We start from the raw sequence: 24,649 nt of genomic DNA, 5'->3' as shown, positions 1-24,649 counted from the left end.
CGTAGCAGTTCAGATATTTTACAGGTGAGATGAATTCACCTACTTATAAGAAAAAAAAAACGCTTTGAATTTACTTAACCTAAATAAATAAAAAGCCCCTTAAGTTTTTTTACAAACACTCTGGAGTAAACCTTTGTTGAATTCCTTGAAAGAAAATCTGTAGAAATCTTCGGAAGATCTCCCAGCGTAACAACTGGAGAATTTGATTATAGGTTAGTGAAAAAATATATCTGGGGGAAATTCTAGGACAGATTAAAAAAAAATCAAAGTTATACCAGAGGAAAATACTGGAGGTAGTAACTTTAGAGTTCCTAAAAAATTCCTAGAGCTAATTCGCTGTAAGAATTTCTGGGAGAATTAATAGATAAATTTCTAAAGACACTGAAAGTATAATAAATAAATTCACTATGATAATCTTTGTCCCCATGACTTAAATAAATTATATTTTACTCACTATAGTTTAGGCAAAAATGTGTACATATTAAAAAGTATAATAATAATACAACCTACAAGTGAAATTTAATGCAATAAAATAACACTTGACGAGCATTATTAAAATTGTCCTAAAAACTTTTTGAGTACCGTAATCCGGGGTAACATTGATCAGCGAGGTAACATTGATCGGTAGGACCCGTCTCGTTAAAAGTACTTATCGTCATTTATTGATGAAATATTTTCAAAACATGATTGGTACCTCTCATTTCGTTTAGTTCATGGGTTAATTCGAAGATTCATGTCTCACATGAGTTCAGCAAATGGTATGCTGTGCATTTTCAGGTGAAAAAAATAAGAAAAAGCCCAAAAACTGATCATTGTTACCCCTGATTACGGTACCCATTTTTTTCCTTATCATCAGCGGCAGGCTATAAGAAATAGATATCTATGAACATTCGAGTTACATTCTAAAATTTTATAGTGCTGCAGGATGAGCATCACAGGTTTAGGGAATTGTATCCCCATATCACGTTCAACGTTCAAAATTATATATTTTTATCAATGCGATAACATGGTTCTACATTTGCTCTTCGTTAATATTTTCAAATTATTGTATTGTATTCAAGGTCGCAATCTTTGCTCGCTGTACATAGCAGTCTTTCATGACCCCATGGTTATCTATGCAAGCAGTATGCCCTGGCCATGCTGACTTCTTCTTTTTGGTATTGGCTCACTGGAACAGAGCCTGCTTCTCAGCTTTGAATTCTTATGAGCATTTCCACAGTTATTAACTGAGAGCTTTGCATTGTTTGCATTCGTATATCGTGTGGCCATGCTGACTACAATATCCTTCATGGCAATCGTGTTCAAAACCTGATCGGTGTAAGTCAGATAAGTATCATCGAGTTAACTGCCTATCAAACTTGCAAACAAGGTGCCAAGTTTTAAACATCCTGCTTGCCTGGGTTTCATAGAGTTCATGAATTTTTTTTGAAGAAGTTTAATTGAGGATCGTATGACATATGTATTTTACTCTTTTCCGTTAATACACTGAGGCTGTTGACTTTAAGCATACTTTTCGACTCGTTGATCAATGATACACTTCTCTCCTCCAAAATATTGATTTATTAACGGTCCCAAAATTCCCATTTATGCTGTAACCGTTCGTAAAACTATACTAGAGATTATTAGCAAACTCGGTGGCTTAAGCGCCACTCTCAATGAGAGACCACCAGTCGTGTTCAGATTTGCCCGACGTTTAGAGAATTTTCTCTCTGGGAGAGTTTTGAACGGTTCTTGGTAAACAACTCTAGAAAATCAAACGCAAGAATGACTTTTACTCCTCCACAGCCTTAAAGTTTTAGGGAATTCACCGACTTGTCCGTGCTGCAAATTGGCGGGCAGCGAAGGATTGACCCGCGTGCAAAATGGCCGGAATAACGTTGCGGAGGGAGTGGCGGCTGGAACGGAAGCTTCCGATTTCGTAAACGATAGTGAAACGGCGATTTCGCCTATTAATACTCGGGACGATCCGCTTCTTCCAATAGAGAAGCACGTACCCAGCGACCCGGCTTCGCGTACCTGTCCGCTAATCCGAGCGGGGAGTAATGCAGCCCTATCTTTGGGTTAGGATCGAGGTTTGCGGCGTATAATTGACGTCACGCTACAACGAACCGAACTCTCGGAAATTGGTCCAAAAAGGAATAACGTGACTGGACCTTCTCCTTCAGTAATTGACGTTTGAAGGAGGGAAAATTCGCTACATAATAACTTTAGCGACTTCACTCGCGCCTCCGTTTGACTACCTGATAAAGGCGGGCATTTTGCACTGCACACGGGTCTCGACGAAGAACGGACTTCCAAATCCTCTATGAACGGACTCACAATTCACGGTTCGGCGGTGACGGATGCCGAATACCAACGGAAAGAAATCCAGCCGTACGGAAAAAGCACAGAGCGCTGCAAGTCCAATGCGAAATCACATTAGTTTTTAAGTCTCCATGCAATTAATTAATTATAATTATCTTTTTCCGTTGAGATAAACTTAATAAAACCTTTTGCGCAGAAACGCGAATTATTCACGGTCCTCAGTCCTCTAAAGAAAGAAATACACAAAACGTTTAACACAACTTGTTACTTTCAAACTCACTCACTAACTTTTACCTAAGATTTCAAATTTAATTTCACGAGATTTAACTTCAACTTTCAAAATTTACTGCAACTGAACGTAATTTTATCACACGACTCGCGCACTTCTGCTCTCCAGCCAACTTCGTAGCGAAATGATCGAGTCGAAGAAACTCTTGCGCCAAGAAACTGCCTATTCTGACCGTCCTACTATTCAAACAAAAAGCAACTATTATAGAAAATCGCGCCAACTGCTTTTGCATGGCGTGCGGTAGGTATGGCGACAAATCTGAATTACACCTGTAGTCCACCAAAATGTGTACATGGCGCTTTGCGAAGCTTTCATAATTCGTTATGGCAAACGCAATCCACATATGCTTACGCTACATGGATCGCTGCATTTTACGAACGCAAACAACATATTTTTATTCAACGCTATAAAAACTAAAATCATTTTTTGTTTTATTTTTTTTGTATTTTATGTAAAAACATTATAAACTACAAAAAACGTAAAACGTTACAATGCCTCGGTAATCTATTGTTTTATATGTACTACAATTATTTTTGAAGATTATCTTCCCTTTGTTAAACACATTTTTGTATTGCTTTGAAAATACTTATTATCCAAATAAATAAGCAACTCTCTATCATTTCTTTTTCAACGACTCCGGTTTATTCTCGTGCTATTCCAGAAACTCCCAAGGTGGAGGCAACGGTGGTCACTCGTCGTCAGCCGGACACCACCAAAAATCACTCGTCATCTTCCCGCCGCAGCAACAACCAACTAGGCTTAATGGCTCAGACAGGCAACGAACAATCATTAAGACAACGAGCCGTCGCCCGGCTAAAAATGTTCAACTTCAATCTAAACTGGGACCTGCACATGAACCAGTGCAAACCATGCGGGTAGGTAAAATTCATCTTCCTAATGTAGGATGCAATCTTTTATGTTCCATGTCGGCTCTGCTACCAAACCACAAATGACCCAATTTTTCAAATGATTGTGGTATTAGGGTAGTCCATAATGATGAAACCGTTATCATTAGCTAAACCCCCAAGTCTGTTCAATTAGACACCAGAAGTTACTGTAATAGTTTGAACGGATCCGCCAACCCAAAGAGGTGGCTAAACGAGTTTGAATAAAGAAAATCGATCAAATTTATGGAAAAAAAGGTACTAATAAATTCCATTTTCCCATATATTTGGTAGGTTTTTACCATACAAATTTCAAACCCGTTTAGCCTCGTTTAGAGTAAACGGACTCCACTGAAATTTTCACAATAACTTCAGGTTCTCCAAATGAACAATTATTAGAGGTGTAAGTTAAGATTTTTTGCAGTTTGGTTTTTTATAGTAAAATGGGCCACCTCACTGTGGTATACCTGGGTGTTGTCTTTGGATGCCTTCCTAAGACCATTTTCCGTATCCTCTTTTTTTCTGTCGACAGTCCGAAGAGCGGCAATATCATCACGCGGCGACTTTGCCGTAATCGCCGTGGTGAGGACAACGAACTGTATCGCTCCAACAGTTTCAAATTTGAGCGCTTCGAGCGCAAGGAGCAGGGCGGAACTGGATCGAGGACACTGCGAAAACAGGTGAGTTTTTTGTCCGAGATTTTGCTGTGGGAAAATATGTACCAACATATCCGTAGCAGACAGAGATGATCTAAATATAGCGGAAAATGCTACACGTCCATTCATAACGGTTGTATGGTTGCACATGTGCCTATTCAAAAGGTGTGGGATGGATGGATGATGCTGTTCAATGTTTACGTATTGCAAGGGGTAGGATGCTTGTGCTTGAGAGAAAGGGGAAATACGAGAGTCGAATATGAGCTTTGTGAGAGAGAGGAAGAGCGATGCTTCTCTCGGCCAGATGGCGTTATGGCTCTCTGTTATAGCAAAAGCTCATTTTGTGGCTGTTTTGATCCATTGTAGGGAAGCTTTTTGTTCTCTTATCTATTCTCACCCTCTATATCCCCTGTAGAGGAAAATTATTCAAAACGATTCATCATCAGTGATCACAATGATAACATTTTTGACTTTGTCTCACAACCTACAAAATATATGTTTGAATTTGTAAATATTACTACATTTCTGCTATACATCGCGTTATCGAGTATAGGCTATAACCAATTACACGACAATTCGTAGGTTATGTAATTTTACACGATTTGTAGTGCATATTCGCGATAAATCTGGCTTTCGTCCTATCATAAAATTATAAAATTCCTATTAATTTTTAGATTTCAATAGATTGTGGCGAAATTGCGGTAGAATTTTTAGGCTCCCAAGCTTCCTTTGTGATTCAATAACAGCATGAATTTTGGATTTTAAATATATCTGTGGTATTTTTGTTATTGCGGAAGAACTCCTGATAATGTCACAGGAATTCCTAGAATTAAAAAAAAAATATCACATAAGTAGTTAGATTGAGGAAGAGAGCTCTGATAGGAATCGCTAGGAATTCCATTCACATTCTTATGAGTTCAGTAAGATATATGATTTTCTTATTAAACTCTTGTATATCATTCGACTCGCTGATATCTTCTACTCAATTCGATCTGGTGGGAATTGTGATATTTTAATGGGAATCGTAGTGAATCCAGAGGTAATCGTTAAAACTTAATGGAGATTCCTTTTGAAACACCTGAGTTCCCAGCGAAATTATAAAGATCCTTAGGCGGCATCCACAAATTACGTAACGCTCTAGGGGAAGGGGGGAGTAGGCTCAAGCGTTACGACTCATACATTTTTTTTTATACAAAAAGCGTTACGGAAGGGGGGGGGAGGTGTCACAAAATTTCAATTTTAGCGTTACGTAATTAATGGACGCTGCCCTACCAATATTACAAAAGTCCAGCAAAATCTACTAGATATTTAACGACATTCAAAAGGATTATTCCAGAATTAAAGATTCCCTCTTAAATTCCAACGGAACTTTTTTACAAGAATTTCAAAGATTGAATTTAGAAATTCAAAGATTCGCACCAGATTTTTTAGGAATCCCAACGAAATCTTATAGATTCTTACAGTAATACCGCTCAAAGATACTCAAGTAGTTCCAGAATATTAATAACCGGATTAAATACTCCGGTATTTCCGGTATTCTAATATTTCCACGTGAATCCAAAAACTGCTCGAAAATCCCAGAATTTTTAGAACAAGTCCAGAATGCCTATCGGAATTCCAGAATTCCTACATACATTCTGGAATTCCAAATAGCATCCGTGATGTGAGAATTCTCATGACAAATTCGGAATTACTTATAAAAATACCTGAATTTCCACCGACATCCTAATTCCGAGGAAGCAACAAAATTATCGCAATGCCAGAATTCATGCAGAAATTCCAAATTCCAACGGTAATCTGAATGGAAATTCAGAATTCTCTTTTTTAATATCAAAACACCTTAAGAAATTCCGAAAAGGTTTTTCTAAACACTCACATCGTTTTTCCATGGTTTTGCTCAAATTTTAATTAGGTAGTCCTAGCAATTCAACAATCTTAAAGCATGAGTAGCAACATCTGAAGCTGACTACACTCAGAAACACGGGTAGTCACAGAATGACTAAATTCTCGCATAACATCTGATCTCGCCCTAAAAGCCATTGGTAACCATGTGTGTAGCTCGTTGTTTCTGAGCATTTGAATGGAGTTACACGTTTTTTTAACAACGCTATGGGGAAGAAAGGATCATTCTCTACCTGCCAGTGGTGTTGGTTTGGAAGCTTATTCATTAATTTGCTCATCAATCATTTGGTTATCAATGGCTTTTAGGGCGTTATCCCAAATTATGCGAGAATTTTAGTAATTTATGACTATTTTCTATCTGCCTCTCTTTAATTCTGCAGGGAATTCTACTCCTATTTGTCAATTCGCCTGGGTTGAAGCATCGATAAGCTTCAACCCAGGCGAAATGACATTTAGTGTAGCAATTCACAACAGAATGAAAGAGAGGCAGATATAAAATAGTCATTAATGCATGAACTTTAGTAATTCTGTGACTATTTTTATTTTTGAGTGTACAAGTAGTAAATCTTCTTCTACTTGACATTTACGTCCTCATTGTGAGCGTCGTGTTCTTGTAAGCATTTCCACAGTTATTAACTGAGAGCTTTCTTTGCCAATGTTGCTATTTTTGCATTCGTATACCGTGTGGAAGGTACGATGATACTCTATGCCCAGGGAAGTCAAAGAAATTTCCTTCATGAAAAGATCCTGGACCGACCGGGAATAGACGGGGTTGGTGGTCTGATGGCTACTGCTTCTGCTTCATAAGCAGAAGGTCATGGGTTCAATCCCAGGCCCGTCCCTTTCCTCGTACTTTGTCGTTGTATATCTCTCACTTGCTTCTATCTTCCATTCTAAATGTATCACACTCAAAACGCTAGAACCAGAGACGGACAAGAAACCGTTTCCCTTAGAGTTGAGGTCGAAATACGCGTATCTGTCAAAGGATACAAACTCTAGTGGAATTAAATGATGGTAGTAGTAAATTCGGTTTTTCATTTGCTTGTTACTTTGTTTTTCTGCTAGAAATATAACAAAACTTTTCAATGTAAACAATAGCATTGCAATTGATTTTGCATCAAAATCTCATGCTTGAGTTTTTTTGAGCAGAATTTCTGCAGTATTACGTCTGTTTGTCTGTGGTGTTATATTCCTTATACAAATATCAAATATTTAAAACGAAAGGATGTGAAAGGTGTCTAAATTTACATGTATGGATTGTTGATTTGTTAAAGAACCAGGGTCATTCCGGATCTGATCTCGGTATCCACAAGTAGTAAGTTCAAGTAGCCATGATGCTCAAGTTATAGTGAATACACAATAACAGAGTAAGCATTATTATATAAAAACAATCAGGATTTTAGGTAGAAAGGGCTCCCCTAGAGCCATATTGAAGTTATGGATCATAAGCATTAAGCAATTCTTATTGCTGTTACAGTAATGCTAAATTTATATACATCAGATATGTTTTCTCTGCACTAAGATTCTTATGATGTATCACCGCTCATTCAAAATACGTTTCAACGAATCCAGATTCCTTTGATAAACTCTATGATAAACTTTTATGTTACCATCAACCTTTTCCACTTTCGCTCCATCGAACCTCGAGAAGAGCAAGAACTAAAAGCAATAACACTTCAATTTGTTTCTTCTAACAACAAGAGTCGCTACCATTGCCAAGTTTTTCCATTCTCCTCCTAGACACAGGCAGGATGAATGTCCACTTGTCATACAACAGCAACAGCAGCGGTGTGTAGAGGTCGCGTTTTCATCTCCACCCACACGTGTGGCAATCACGTATGGTACCGAAGGAGGAAAAAATGATGTAGTGCCATCAAATAGAAAACAAAAAACATATTTCATCTTCAGACACACAGCATTTCTCCTTCGTTCGAGCAGCTCCGATAAGAACTCCTAGCATGATCCTGGTAAAAGTCTCACGAGCTCAACAGTTCTTTTGTATTTTTGCTTTCTTCCTGCTTCGCAGTTACACTAAGCCGAAGAGTTATTTTTCAATAAATAATAATGAAAATGATTTCTCGTGAGATTTTCTGCTCCAGGTAAGCGAGGTGTAGGATTATGTAAGGGAAGAATTAGAAATTGCAGACACAGCTTGTTTCGTAGAAAAGCTAAAATGATTGAATTAATAATGAGTAAACACTTCCGTGAACGATTTTCACCCAAATGATTTCGTGAATGACAGTGAAAATTGTTTTCGGTTTATTCGTTAATGGATTGTAACCTTAGCAAAAGAAAAAGATGATGATACAAATCTCCCGAATGGGAGGAAACTTGCCTTTTGCATTTAGGGCCAATGACCGAGCTGAAAACGATGCTTAGGTTTAGAATTGTAAATTCTAGAATAATCAACAAATTATCAGAAGTTTTTTTTAGCGGCTGAGCAGTGTGAGCAGCTGCTTGGCCACGTCAGGAGTTAATCGTCAATACCTCTCAAACACTCAACGTCTGACTTTTTATTATAAATGAACTTCAAAAAATCATAACTTGGCCAATTATTAATCGATTTTGGATCTTGGAAACAAACTGCATACTCCTCAAGATTTATTGTGTTCCAGAAGAAATGGGATTGGCCACTTGGTTCAAGATTAGCGGTAAGAAAATTATTCATTGTGTTTTTTCTATAAGCAAAAAGCTGCCAGAAGGTGTCATTCGACCTTGGTTCTCATTGATTCTGGCCATTTCGGATACCTGGTCCCTTGGCACCGGTTCCTGAATGTACCCAAAGAGGACATTTTATGAAACCTAAAGAATACTACCGTGCGACGGCTCAAAGTTCACGATTTTTTATCCGGAACATCATAGATGTAATGCCAAAAACCAATATGAGGTTCTGGCCCCATCCGGATACACCGGAATCGGTTCCGGCAGGGCCTCGGTCGGACACTTTTGTAATCCTGCTCACTCATATCGTGCGACAACTCAAAATTCATGATTTTGAAATCGGAACATTATATATATATATATATATATAATGCCAAAGAGCCATATGAGGTTCTGGCCACATCCGGACACCCCGGAATTGGTTCAGGTAGGGCCTCAATGGAACACTTTTGTAATCCTACTCACTCATATCGTGTGACGGCTCAAAATTAATGATTTTTCATCCGGAACATCATAGATATAATGCCAAAGACCAATATAAGATTCTGGTCACATCCGGATACCACGATTTGTTTATCCAACAGCATCACTCCATAAAACAATATAAGGTTTCTGTCTAGATACTTGAAATGGATATTCTTGAAATCTTAACGAGATGCTCAGGCTGGTTCGAAAGAAACAGAACCTGGACTAGGAGACAGAGCCTGGACGCGGAAGCAAAACCTCTTCATGGAGATATTGCCTGGAAGCCGAGCTGTATTCTGGAGGAAGAGGTAGCAATGGACGAGGATCTAATATTTGAAGGTCAATACGCGTCGAACAAATTTAGTGAGGAGCGAATGCTGACTCATATAAGGAACTGGTCAACAGTGCTGGAAGGATCTTGGTAGTCTGGAGAAATTGATGCTAGGTGAGTTTTGTTGGGAAGAGCTCACGGAAGAACTTGGCAACTAATTTCAATACCATCTTCAGCAACTATAATAAGCGATACAAGATTGAAAGAAATGCCTTGATTTAAAGGACGAATTCAAATTAAGAAAATGATGAGTGAATTTTTCCAAGTTTATTCATGTTTATAGGGTAGTTGGCTGCACGTTCGCTTCATAAGCGGATGGTCATGGGTTTGATTCCCAGCCCCCCCCCCCCATAACAAGTTTTCGTCAATTCGCTTAAAAAGCTAATTCGACACTGGCCCCTCTTCTAGAGCATCTGCTCTAACTGATCCGGATAATTGGCAACCGACAAAAGGCAATGAAAATGGACATCCTTACCCCGTTCTCCTGATGAACTGATTGACAACAGCAGTAAGAAAATTCCACGAGCTCTTCGTCCCTACCTGTGTAAGGCGGCTGCGCAGAGGAAACGTAGATTGTATTTGTAATGTATTCAGGTACTGTGCGTTAGGCCAGTGATCTAACGGTTCTCAGCTGACTTGATGCCTAACGGTGAATACAGCTTAAACAAATAAAGTTAGATATTAAAAAAAAATCATGTTTATACCAACAATCAAATATAAATCACATAAATTTTTGGCGTTGATTTGGCAGAATAAAATCTCTAGAAGAAATTCTTTTTCATTGTGTACAGGCCATCATTGGTGATTATGTTCATTAAAGGGCACAACTGTTTTACTTTATATATTGATTGAAGTTGTTAACTTAAAATCCTTTAATGAAAATTTCTTTTGACATTTTTAAAACGTTTGACGACAAAATTATTTTTTTTATAAATGTTTTTAATTGCTCTTTTTGAGTTTACAAACCAGCATCAAAGGTTAACTAATGATGTAGAAGTTCAACATATGACTTTCAAAGACATTTTTAAATTTCATTATTATTTAAATTTGGAGGACTTCTACCACTAGATTATTACTGATTACTGATTAACTGATATTCTAAAAATAAAATTATACTTAGCTCTGGTCAATTGCATCAAGGTTTACAAAAACTTGTTTAAACATATATTTGGCATGGCGAACGTATTCCAAAAAAAACGACATGTTGTCACAAAGGCAATGTAGGATGAAATAGTAGAATTGGTAGCAAACATGTCTTAGAAATGTCTCTAAATATTTTATTTTTTCAACAACAATTATGAAAGGGACTCTATATATTTTGATAAGGTATAGTTACAAAAACAAAAACAAACAAACAAAAACAGTTAGCCAGAAATGTCTCTTGAACTTATCGATATGGATCCAAAGCTATTTAAGGTGAAGAAGAATCGAAGCCAAATTTCAAATTTTCAAGAGCACGGATCTGGAGAACCAAACACCCGTTTGAGCTGAAAACTTAATCGATTGGTCACTAGCTGGTGGTGACCAATCGATTAAGTTTTGAGCTTAAACGGATGTTCGGTTCTCTAGATTTGTGCTCTTGAAAATTTGAGGTTTGGCTTCGATTCATCTTCACCTTAATTCAACGAAGATGGTTTCCATATTAAAACCTCCATGAGGCGATAGGATTACACAGAGTGCATATAAAGCCTTATCAGGACAATTTCTGGAGTAATCGCATGTTACCAGAACCTTATATTGATTCATGGCATAATAGCTATGATGTTCCGGATTAAAAACCATGAGATTTGAGCCGTCGCACGATATGAGGACTACAAAAGTGTCCCACTGAGGCCCTTCCTGAACCGATTCCGGGGTATCCGGATGTGGCCAGAACCTCATATTAGTCCATGGCATTATATCTATGATGTTCCGGATTAAAATCCATGTGATTTGAGCCGTCGCACGATATGAGTGAGTAGCATTACAAAAGTGTCCCACTGAGGCCCTGTTGGAACCGATTCCAGGGTAACCTCATATTGGTCTTTGGCATTTTATCTATGATGTTTCGGGCGCGAAATCATGAATTATGAGCCGTCGCACGATATGAATGAGCAGGATTACAAAAGTGTCCCACTGAGGCCCTGCCGGAACCGATTCCGGTGTCTCCAGATGTGGCCAGAACCACATATTGGTCTTTGGCATTATAGCTATGATGTTCCGGATAAAAAATCGTGAACTTTGAGCCGTCGCACGGTAGTATTCTTTAGGTTTCAGAAAATGACATCGTTGGGTACATTCAGGAACCGGTGCTAGGTGACCAGGTATCCGAAATGGCCAGAATCAATGAGAACCAATGTCATTCGACCTTCTGGCAGCTTTTTACTTATAGAAAATACACAAAAATTTTCTTAACGCTAATCTAGAAAAATCTAAGTTAACTATCACTTCCGGAACGAGTATACCCCATTTGGAATAACTCCGGAACCAAGTGGCCAATCCCATTTCTTCTGGAACACAATAAATCTTGAGGAGTATGCGGTTTGTTTGAGACCAGAAGATTCAAAATCGATTAATAATTGGCCAAGTTATGATTTTTTAAAGTTCATTTTTAATGAAAAGTCAGACCTTGGGGGTTTGAGAGATATTAACGTCCTTTTTTCAAGCAGCCTAGAAAGCCGCGTACTGACTGTCGGTCGTGGTTGTTTCAATTGGCTAAAAATTAACACTATGGACTGCCGGATCCGGTGGTAAAAGTGATGCGACTTCATGCTTACTGTGCCTAGGAATGAATGGAGGTCTAAATAAAACCTAACCGTAAACGGATCCTGTGGAGTACCAGGGCACCCTCTACAGCAGTGATTCCCAAAGTGGGCAAATTCGCCCCCCTGGGGGCAATTTTCAGGTCCAAGGGGGGCGAAAATTTGTAAAATGTAAATTGGGGGGCGAAACTACTAGAAAGGGGGCGAAAGTTGGAAAAACTGAAAACTACGATTCATTTGGAGAAGAGACTCAATTTAATACTCTAATAGTCTGAAGATTCCACATCTAAATCTTTCCTTCTATTTGGTTGCACCTTTATTATAAAATCAAGATAGACAAAACTTGGACACACATTGTCAAAGACAAAATATGTTTGTAAAGCATCCAGTTTTTAAAGCAGTAGTATCAAAACTCGCTATGAGTTATGAATTGGCAACTGATATTTTTTTTCAAAATATCACATTTTCAGTACTGTATTATGTATTTGTGGTCAGAGATAGTTTGGAAGTGTTTTTAAAGTGATCAATTTCATTAAGTTCAAAACATTTTAGATATTGGTTCAAATTAGGTTTTATTAATAAAAGAGCTTTAGAATTGGGCAGCTAGTGTTATGATTATTGGCATCCGGGTCCTCACAGGCAACGTTTTCGACGAAACTTGTTACTTACTTACAGCACAAACCTTTAAAATAAAAGCAAAAGATTTTGTAAGCAAAAATCAGGAGATTTGAAGAATTATCGGAGAAAAACCTCCAGAAATAAAACAGAAAGAAAAAAACCTAAAAACAAAAAAATGATCTTACATTGCAGTTAACAAAGTCATGGAAGGTTTTTAGTATTTATTTTGTTTTTTTTTAAGAGTTGGAGTATTAGCCGCATAGCTAAGAACAAAAAATCGTATAAAATCGAAAAATAACGCTAGCGTCATTATTTTTACATCATCTGAAAGCTTTTTATCTTGGTTTTGTGGGAAAAATATGAAAACTACGAAAACTCAAATGTTTGTATTTATTATCGCGTGTGCCACTATAGGAATACATGTGCCTATAGTAGCACTATTTCTAATTCCTGTTCCTATAGTAGCACTAGCATCACGGCGTTGGCAAAATACTAATCAAAATCGTATTTTTACAAAACTTTTATATTTTTCGGAAATGTTGCTTGACGACTGGATGTTACAGCTATGAACGTGGTATTTTCGGCCGTTGCAGTCTTTGAGAGCAGCAAGAACAGTTTTGCTTCAATATCCGACGGTTTCGGTATAAATTATAGCACAAAGCGTAAGCTAAAGCGAGTAGGTTTATAGCAAAAATCCTCCCACGTTACAGTACTAGGCAAAAATATCGCCACACATGCACCAAAGCGGGCGCCATTCCAATTTCATGTATGGACAAATGAATGTAGAGCACTACCATATATGTACAAGAGAACGTAGTTTCTAATCATTGAAAAAGGTAAAATACATTACCGAAACCGTCGGATATTGAAGCAAAACTGTTCTTGCTGCTCTCAAAGACTGCAACGGCCGAAAATACCACGTTCATATTTTTATTTTTCCTACACAGTGTGGATTAAAAGCTTTAATTTGATGTAAAAAAAGTTCTTATTTCATCAATTACACAGCGTAACAAAAATGACATTTTGCGTGTCTCAAGGATCAAATTGCGTGTCTCTAGTAGATTTGGGATTGCTGAATCTGGTGCCATTCTCAGAAATGTTCCAGCACGTCACAATTTTTAGCTACAGGTCGCCAAAGTTGTATAAAACACTGGTTTTATTAATGTTTACATGAAATTTAAAGTACAATTCATCATACTGTTTTGTAATCTAATCCACCAAACATGCAAAATAGAACTTGAACTTTCATTTCAGACATAATTTGATTGGAATTGCGCGATTAAATTTCAATTAAACCGATTTTTTCAACATGCTTGCAGTCTCCATACAAAATTCTTCGTTTCTTCTATATGGCAAAATACAACAATTCTCTAAACCATCAAAAAATAACTTTTCCGTATCGAAAGTAATACAAACTTTGATGATAAGTATTGTTATACACATAAAGTTTGAATTCTGTGGCAAATTAAGCCAATATATTACCTTACAAGCTGGCAAACTTGTATGCAAGTTGGCTGAAATAGTATTTTTTTGCATTTTCAACAGTCAATATCTCAAAAACTAGACGTGCTATGATATTTCTGAAAACGGCAATGAATTCAGCAACCCTAAATTAAGTGAAGAGCGGTATTTTGGTGCTGGAGACAAAAACGTGTTCCGCGTTTGTTATTTTGTATAATAAAAATAGTTTCTCTCAGTAGTGCTACTATAGGAACAATAGGTTAACTATAGGCGCAAGGGAGTTCAAATTTTTAGCAAAACTAATTATTTCGATCATTTTTTGAACAAAATCAAGCTGGGTATCAATGGTACTTAAATTAATAGCTCCTGACCTTTATGTCAAAAAATATTTTGAAAAGATTTATAGCAAAACGGCCGTAAAAAGCCACTAGTGCGACTATAAAGGACTGTCCACTAAGGGAACACTGACCCTATCCCACAATTTACATTTGTTTTTATTATTTCAAAAATAACATATTTAATCAATCAAATTAATAAGTTTCGAAATTCAGAAAGTCAGCCAAATTTATTAAGTGCACTAAAAACTGGGGCAGTAGCATGTAAAACAATTAGGTTATTTGCTGTTATGAATTACTTACCAGTTCATCATTCAAAAAAACGGTCGTTTATTGAAATTGAAGAAAATAAATCATGATGATATTTTGCAGATCTGCAGATAGATTTGATGATACAAGAATATCAATGAATATGATATGATTAATTTAAACTTCGAAACCACATATGTTTAACATTTTTAAACCAGTAATCTTGATAACTTAACCAATCTTTGATTATTTATGGTAATATATTGGTCTGAATTTCAGCAAAGTAGAATGTCTAATGCAAATATTTCAAAAACATATCAGGGGGGCGATTCCAAAAATATATTGGCCTCAGGGGGGTGAAAGTCAAAAAAGTTTGGGAAGCACTGCTCTACAGTATTGTGCCCTTCCTGAGCTACTTGGAGCAATGGTGTAGGTGACCTTGTGTTTCTCCGAGATAATCCGCTGCCCTTCTTCAGTCTCTGTTCTGAGGCTTAATAAGAATGAGATTATGAATATGAATGATATTATTTAATTTAAATTATTACTTATATGGTTTCGCATCATGCGTTTTGCACAGCGTATTCTGTGCTTTTTTGCCTTTGGTGACTTTCAATCGATAACTATCTGGATTTTTCGCTGCTGAGCAATTCTCGCTGACACCAGGCCGCCATCGGCACCCAGAATTCCAATTTTATGTCACTAATCGCTTGTGTTATCGAGGAGCAGATATAAGAACCATCAAATATCAAACTTAATCTGCTCGCACCGTCTCAGACGTTTTAATTTGACTGTAATTACTGTTAAGATTGTTTGATAATCGATACACATTTTACATGTTTTATAACTTATTTTTAGAAATATAGTGTGTTTTAACTAATTCACAATAGTTTAAGTTTTAATCCCTTTTAGATACTGTAACTACAATAAATTTTAATTAGATTTTATTAGCTACGTTTAAGCAAAATTCAAAGGAAAATGCAGAGTTCTTTTCACAGGGAAAAACAATCTTTATATAGAGAATTTAGTATTCAAGATTAACTTGCTATGGAGCTGAACAATCTCGATATCAAATTTGATTTGTCATCGTTGCATGTCATGGAACTGACACCACATTCGTTTGACAGAGCAGATTTGCGGGTCAGCCGAAAGCTGAGGCGAGACTCGCGGAGACGGTCTTCTTTTTCTGCGATTGCTGAGTTTTTTTTCTTATTCCACTCAGTGTTTACATCAATCTTGCGCAAGCCGTTCAAGCTCTGCAAAAAACTTTTTTAGATTTATCAGCATTTTTGGAAAACCTGCTCCGCTGTCTGAGATTTTTTTTTATAACAGTTTATTTTGAATACAATACTTTTCACTTTTTCAGCCATAAAAACGACGGGCTGCATTTGATGTTTCGTGACAGCGGAATCTGGGCTGCATATGACGTTGATATTTTTCCTCTACGCGAGTCTCTCTCAGGCCGAAAGGAGTCGGTTGATATCTAGCTTGAAGCAGTGCAGCCAGCGGCAACAGCTAGTATATGCTAAAACAAAAGGGTAGTCCTTTCGGTTTTCTCAAATTGGTGGACCCCTCGTACGCCAGATAGCTAAACAGTTTGCGAAAAAGATCTTAGGTATTTCTTCACGTGATATGTCGCATATTTCCCTTGGAACATATAGTAGGAAGGATATAGCTTTCATCTAAGGCTGAAAAAATGTTGGCGGCTATCTTGAATTTTGTTAGAAAACCCGGTTTTTCACCATTGGAGCACTGCTCGTTTAGAATTCTGAGGTCATCATCAGAAAGCTGAGAAAAACTGAGTAAGATAGGCTACACAAACTAGGTGAACAGTGGTATTTCCAAATAAATCCACTGACTTCAAAAATCTTTGATCAAGATTTTACTAATCCATAAAACTTCCAGATGGTTTGTCATTCACGCTTTCGTAAGCAGATTTTTCTTTGGAAAGCACTTCGAGAGATTCTGAAACAAATCATTGCTAGAGGCTTACCCCATCCGCTCCATGTTGCATCTTGGAGTTACCTCACTGACTACTACCATGACGATGGTAAGAAAAATGGCAACATATAGGGAAAGTTTCTCACCATCGAAACTTTTTCAATCCACTTTTTCAGAAAACTTCCCATTTAATCCAATTTGATGTCACAATAACTTATGGCACTATTGGGCTGCTTCAGTCTATGGTAGCAATATAAAAAAAGCTGCACCATCCGGCAAGCGTCAGATGTCTTGCCTTCATACTGAAAACTGTAATACTAGGGCGGTTCAAAACTCAAAAAAGGTTTTAAAAACAAATCTCGCATTTAGTATCATAAGGGCGTATCTGCAGTGATCGATTTTCTCTTCTGCAAATTACTCGGCCGGGTCAATGTTTTCGACTACTATTTATGTTTTAGTAGAAAATAGTAATTGTCCTCCGTCATGCAGCATCGTAAAATGTTCCGAAAATCGTTTAAGTTTCGTATACTAAGCCAAAGAGAAAATCGACGAAGAGAAATCGATCACTGCAGATACGCCTGTATGATACTGAACGCGAGAAATCTACCTTACCATTGGTAAGGTGTTCTGTGTACCTTTTTCGATGGTGAACCAAACATGATGTAGGTTTATATGGAAATTACCGTTTTGATTCATATTAAGGTCTCAGTGAAATATATTTTTTTTTAAAAGACACTACACGTTAATGTTTCCAGTGGGCTATTTGCCCTTTGAAGGAAGCACCACATTAGACAACGGACTAGCATGCAACGCCCAGTGGCACAGTCAGAAAACATTCCTCTTGAAAAGTTTTCGGCCTGAGGCGGGAATCGAACCCACGCTCCTTAGCACGATGCGGCTAAATGCCTCGGTGACACTAACCGCACGGCTACGAAGCCACATAATTTGTAAAAAAGGATTTACAATGAATCATTTTTTATGATTCCTTCACGTTATCGCGCCTTCAAAATACTTTACTTACAAATGGTGAGTGAATATTTTGATTCCGCGCCATAAACAATTTTAAATAAATAAAAATGTGTGGATATTTCATAATTCTTATTCCGGACGCAACCTCACTTTTGCCTTATATTCCGGACATTTTGATTCGAATTCCGGACAGCCCAAGCAAACCATTAATAGAAAAATCAAATCATCAATTGAAATCGCCAAACCACTAAAGAGGCGTCTAAGGCAGTTGGACATTATAAATATTCTTGGAAAAAAATTGTTAATTGTTCATTGAAACAGGCCTTGAAGGTGAGAACTTTTGAACGGCAAAAATTGAAACATTTCGTGTGAAATGTTTCCCATACAGAGTAGAGTGTCCGAAATTTGAAGCTGTCCGTATTATGAATCAAAACGGTATTTTGAAGAATTTTTAAAAAAATGCTCCAAACACGTTACTACTGTAATGTAAGTAGATACAATCCTATGATCACAAAGTGAAAAATTATTCTTTAAATCATAATAAAAAAAGTTGTTAAAGAAACATATCTCATTTGAGCAATTTTTTGCATTTTAGAAGAAGTTTAAAATAACAAAAATCTAACGCTAAAGATTGTAAGAAAGATTGGATTTCCGATTTTTTTTCATATCTTGAACCGCCCTACTTTACTATCCGAAACATATTGTTGCCATGCATTCCAAGCGTTCCACATACCTTCTCAGTGGCAACAGTTGAACAACACAATAAGTGCCGCGCGACAAAAGCTTCACGAAGGTCATAAATTTTCCTCTCAAACTAATCGCCAGCATACAGTTTTGCCTTCAAGACAAATGAACATTTTCGTCTATAGCTAGCGCAGGAGGGGGATGTGTGACTTCTAGTGGATGTAGGGAAGAGCTAGTGGAACGTCTCGCCATCCCCATAAGGACGAAGAAGTGATGTAGTAGTTTTATTTTATTCGGCCGCATCGTCTCGTCTCGACGGAAACCTTCGACCAATGATGAAATTTATTTGCGGAAAAGATTAACGAGCGCAGATGGTTGCGCCACTGGTTGATATTTGCTCGCTTTCTAATATGTGTCACCCGCGATCACACAAGACATATACCTACGTGACGGTTTCGTTTGTTGGAGAAAATAGTTAAGAAGCTGGTGGTGGTAGAAGTCGATTGTTTATCGATTCCATTAGCAGATATCCAATGGTTGAATTATGATTTCTCTTTGTGATACAAAGTGCGCAGTAAAAATTAATGAAATTTTGGGTAATACTAGTTTAGAGTGTTATGTTTATGTGTGCACAATTTTATCGCGATTTGTCAAGTAGTTTTCAAGATGCATTTGAAACCAGCAAATCATGGGCGCGGTGATCGATAATCGTGGTCAGTCGCAAAAATCAAATCGGCAAAAGGCTTGAAATCCACCATTCCACCGTGTCCCGCGTTGTGAAGATGTTCCAGGAGACGAATACCATCGCGCATTGCACTGGAAGCGGACGAAAACTGAAAACGGAATACCCAGAGAAGGCGCGGAAGATAAGGCAGCACTTTGAGAAAAACCCGATCCTTTCCACCCGAGACATGGCCAAGAAGCTTCATTCGTCAAAGTGGTTCGCCCAGCAGACCATGGAGCGGGCTGGGCTACGTGTTTTTAAGGTCAGGAAGGCGCCAAACTGGATTGACAAGCAAAACACGGTGACCAAACTGCGTGCGCGGAAGCTGTACCGTGAGTGACTGGTCAAGCCGGGCTGTCTCGTTATGGACGACGAGACATACGCCAAGGCGGACACCAAACAAATCACTGGCCTCAAGTTTTTTGTCGGTACGTTCCGCGTGGAGGTTCCGGAAAAGTTCCGGAAGAGAAAGATGGACAAATTAGCGAAGAAGTATATGTTGTGGCAGGCGATCTGCGAGTGCGGACGGCACAGCAAGCCGTTCGTTACAACCGGGACTATAAAGAGGCAGATTTATCGAGAGGAATGCTTGCAGAAGCGCTAGCTGCCCCTCTTCCGCTCTCACCGTGATCCCTCGCAGCTCTGGCCGGATTTCGCTTCGTGCCATTACGCCAAGCCTGTAATGGATTGGTAAGAAGCGAAAGGCGTTAGAGTGGTCCCGAAGCATGCGAACCCGCCAAACACAACAGCACTTCGTCCGATCGTTTTTGGCGATAATGAAGAAGAAGTTTTAGAAAAGCGTAAAACATATAAAACCGATGAAGCTTTGAAGAAAAACTGGGAGAAATTGTGTAAGAAAGATAATTTAAAATAAATTTTTGGGGATCATTTTTGTGTGTCTTATATTTTTCAAGTCCAGTCGTTAAAATGTAAGTTGATGTAAGTTGTAAGTTCCCAGCATGATGTCCCGAGACTTGACACTTCAGTCGTCGCCCTGTTGTATTTTGTACAACACTGCCGAAAAAACCTCGCTTTTCGTGGTTCTGTCAAATTAAAATTTAATTTTTAATTTTTATTGAGTTACGATTAATTTTCAACAGAATTATATAATAATTTGTTAGATTGTTACATTGAGGCGTCCTGCGATAAATATAGGATTTTTTTCGATACAAAAATATTGGCTACAGTTAAGTTTTCGCTTTATTTAGGGTATAGCCAAAAAAGACCAGTACAGTTGAGTTTGGACTAAAAATCAATTCAACTTCAGTGCCTGATATGTCTTACATCAGCGTTTTTTTTTAATAGTACAAGTGCAATTTATCGCAAATACTAAAACGTTCAATCAACCCAGAAGGCCAGTGAATTGAAAACAATACTTTTCCATTGTGTTTATCCCTGCTTGAACGACCTGCTTCCTTCATATCACTCAATGCTTTTGAGTACACGTTTTTTCATTCCTCGAACCCAAAATGCCTCTGCAAATTTTTAACGGGTACGACAAGGGGATGACGAAAATCTATGTCCGACGCCATTTTGGAATCCAAGATGGCGGGTAAAATCAATGAAAACCTATGCAATATGGGTATTTTTGGAACTGGCACGACTTGGGTATGTCGAAAATCGATATCCGGTATTGAAATCCAAGATGGCGACCCCTGGTTGGAATAAATCATTGATCGTAGATCCTAAGGCCTATATTATATGGAGTTCTTGGAGAAACAAAAACATCAGTACAAATCAATACAATATTACGTTTACTTATATGAGGATTTAAGATTTTGTGCCACAACTAAATACCATCAATATACAACTGCTTACGCCTATAAATCCTGAGGCCTATATTTCGTGGAGTCCTTGGAAGATCGGGAAGATGCATTTGAATGAGAATAAAACTACGTTAACTTATATGGAGGATTAAGATTATGTGCCATAAATAGAAACTATTGCTAGAACATGGGTTACACTTGTAAATCCTAAGGCTTGCATTACATGGAGTTCTTGAAGCACTAAGAATATCAGTACAGATCAGTAAACTGATCCATTCACTTAAGATACCGCGGGGCAAGTGAGAGCTCACTTAGGAAAAGTTTTTCATGGGGGTATCCTTCTAGAAAGTTGAAGATACAATAAAAAGGAATGTATTAAGTACAAAAATATTGTTGTTTTTTAACCATGGTTCATGTAACAGTTGTCAATTCAGCGCCATTTTCAACTTGCATGATAAATTGTGACACGTTTCACGTCTTGCATTGACTCGCAAAACATAAATGTGTTATAAATCGATTTAGCATCAGTAAGCTACAATTTAAAGTATAATTACAAGATGCTTACGGTAAACAGGTATTTTGATTTTATTTCATATGAAAATTTTCTACAGTCTAACTTACCCCAAAACATCTTTATACTCGAGGTAAGTGGGACCTTTCAAAACAAAAACCAGAATCATTTTTTTCCTACACATTTCAAACATTTTACTACAGAGGAGCACTAAAACATTCAAACAAATTATTTTTTATCAAAAAAGATCAATCTAAAATTATGTAATTGCATAAGAGGAAGAAAAAATGTGTAATTATTCTATATTATTTTTATTTAATTTTAATTTTTGAAATATGAATTCAAAATTGAACAAAGACAAGGATGAAATTTGAAATGCATCATGAGAACGATTACTTTTCTATTTTAATTTAACTGTTATCTGTTATCTGTTATATCTACCAAATTTATTAGTTACGGAAAACAATTCCATCTAACTAAGTGGTTTTCTGCCATGAATTAAAATAATAACAGAACATATTTACAATTAGGTCAATGATTGAAAGTTTATGTGCGACTTTTTAATTAATAAGTTATAAATGGTATATTTTGAATTGACCGATGAGCTTGTCGGTCGGAAGCCAGCAGGGTAACCAATGCCAGAGGTTACAGCTAGTTTGAGGCCCTGGCAAAGCTAGATCTCCAACTATACAATAAAGGTACCATCAGCACAAAAGTGGGGCCCAGATACCGGTCGAGGATTTTTCCGGGTTGGAAATTTCCTCGACTTCCCAGGGCATAGAGTATCTTCGTACCTGCCGCACGATATACGCATGCAAAAATGGTCATTGGCATAGTAAGCTCTCAGTTAATAACTGTGGAAGTGATCATAAGAACACTAAGCTAGGAAGCAGGCTTTGCCCCAGTGGGGACGTAATGCCAGAAAGAAGAAGAAGATCATCAGCACATTTAGAAAAAACGGACGAACATCGATCATCGATCTTACATAGTGTAGCCCACCGATGGTGGGCAACATGAACTGGAGGGTAAGTGAGGAGCGATCACCAGGCAATCCGCTATACCATTGGCCGACGGGACTGCGTGGCAACGCCTAGAAACACGACTCTCGTGCAGCAGTGGAAGACGAAGGTCTTCGATATGGACCTTTTCGTCGAAGTACTTCGTGTAGACAGCGATATCCCAGATCTTGAAGCGGTGAAGCTGACAAGGGCGTTGGTCAGGGCGTGTGACATAACACGAGCAGGGCCGAGTAGCTGATGCTAATCCTTGGGAGGATACCTATCGAGTTAAAACGGCGAAAATCAAGGGCCCGTCGACGCCGGTTGAAACATGTGCGGATGAACTGAGAGTCATCGTCGATGATCTATTCCCAAAGCATGACCCTACAATGTGGCCGGCCACACAATATGGCAATGAGGTAGGAAATGCCAAAGCTCGTCAGATCTCCAACGAGGAGCTTATTGCAGCTGTGAAAGCGCTGAAGCTGAACAAGGCCCCGGGTCCGGACGGAATTCCCAACGTGGCAGTTAAAGCAGCGATCCATGCGTATCCAGATGTGGTAAGGAAGGTTATATAGAAATGCCTGGACGAAGGTCAATTTCCAGAAATATGGAAAAATCAGAAACTGGTACTGTTGCCGAAACCTGGAAAACCGCCCGGGGATCCAGGATCATAAAGGCCTATATGTTCGCTGGATACACTTGCTAAACTCTTGGAGCGGGTTATCCTCAGCAGGGTGATGAAATGCACATGTCGACGTTGGCCGCAATGGACAATGCTGGAGAAGGCCGAGAAAACATTGAAACAAAAGCGTAGAGGGGATCGTTACTGTGCCGTGGTCACGATAGATGTGAAGAACGCGTTCAACAGCGCCAGCTGGGAGGCCATTGCTACAGCGCTGCACAGAATGCGGGTTCCCAACTTCTTGTGCCATATTTTGAAGAGCTACTTCCAAATCCGTGTACTGAGGTACGAAACCGATGCCGGCCCGAATGAGGTAAGAATAACAGCTGGAGTCCCACAAGGTTCCATAGTGGGACTAACGCTGTGGAATGCGATGTACGACGGGATCATATCGCTGGAGCAACCCAAGGGCGTCGAGATCGTCTGCTTCGCCGATGACGTCGCCCTAACGGTAAAAGGTGAGACACAGGAGGAAGTAGAAATGCTGGCAACGGAGGCAATTGGTCTGGTCAAAGATTGGATGGAGGGAGTCAGGCTGAAGATAGATCACACGTACAAAACTATATCGTCGTAGGCGGCATGCGTAATCGCTGGGATGATCCCGAGCTGCATCATCCTGTCCAACGACATCGACTACTATCAGCGAAGAGAAACCAGGCAGGTGATTAGGTTGACAAGAGTTCGTTCGCTGGCTAAGTGGCAGCAAGGATGCCTCCGAGAAAGGAAGGTGGACCCACAGGCTCATCCCAAATCTATCGACCTGGGTGAACAGGAAGCACGGGGAAGTGAACTTCCACCTGACACAGTTCCTGTTAGGTCACGGCTGCTTCAAGCAGAATCTGCATCGATTCGGCCATGCATCTTCACCATTCTGTCCTGAGTATATGGAGATTGAAGAAACACCAGAACATGTTGTCTTCGACTGCCCGAGGTTTAACAATATACGAAACACAGTGGCGATTGCTTTTGGTGATTACTTCAGCGTAGAAGGTGTGGTACACGGAATGATAGGCGATCCCGATCCTATGAATATGTTGACCAACATGGTGTCTAGCTTACAGCGCAACTGGCGAGCAGAGCAGAGCAGCGAAACGAGACGTAGAAAACGTCTGGTCGTTGGAGCGCTGATGAACCGGAAGCCAACCTCCCACCGGAATTGTCGGACCGACCTCAACACTCGACAAGTCAGTCTGTTGATAAGAGGAGACCATCGTACGCGATCGGAGTAGGCAAGATCCTCCGTCGGAGACTAGACCGAGTAGAACGAGCGTAACGTAGTATCGGTAATAAGTCGTCAAGGCGCCTGTGAACCGGAAGCCACCCTCCAACCGAAATTACAGAACCGACCCCTGACACTTGGCTGACCACTATCGAGTCGGAGTAGGCTAGACCCCGCCAGTGAACCGGAAGCCATCTTCCAACCGGAATCACTTGTCCGACTTCGACACTCTACCGGCCATCAACGTAGTATCAACAAC

The 24,649-nt window shown here is 38.8% G+C and overlaps 1 protein-coding gene across 1 annotated transcript in view; it reads left to right on the top strand.

Annotated features, from left to right (window-relative positions):
- Window positions 1–24,649, top strand: part of LOC5565745 — a 583,865-nt gene that overhangs the window by 19,759 nt on the left and 539,457 nt on the right. Inside the window, exons 3-4 of the mRNA XM_021852121.1 lie at window positions 3,255–3,468; window positions 4,010–4,157. Coding sequence (XP_021707813.1) covers window positions 3,356–3,468; window positions 4,010–4,157 — 261 coding nt within the window. The 5' untranslated portion in view covers window positions 3,255–3,355. The remainder of the gene's footprint in view (window positions 1–3,254; window positions 3,469–4,009; window positions 4,158–24,649) is intronic.

The sequence above is a fragment of the Aedes aegypti genome, chromosome 3 (genome assembly GCF_002204515.2).
Source record: "Aedes aegypti strain LVP_AGWG chromosome 3, AaegL5.0 Primary Assembly, whole genome shotgun sequence".
NCBI lineage: Eukaryota > Metazoa > Arthropoda > Insecta > Diptera > Culicidae > Aedes > Aedes aegypti.
This window is presented reverse-complemented; position numbering and strand designations above follow the sequence as displayed.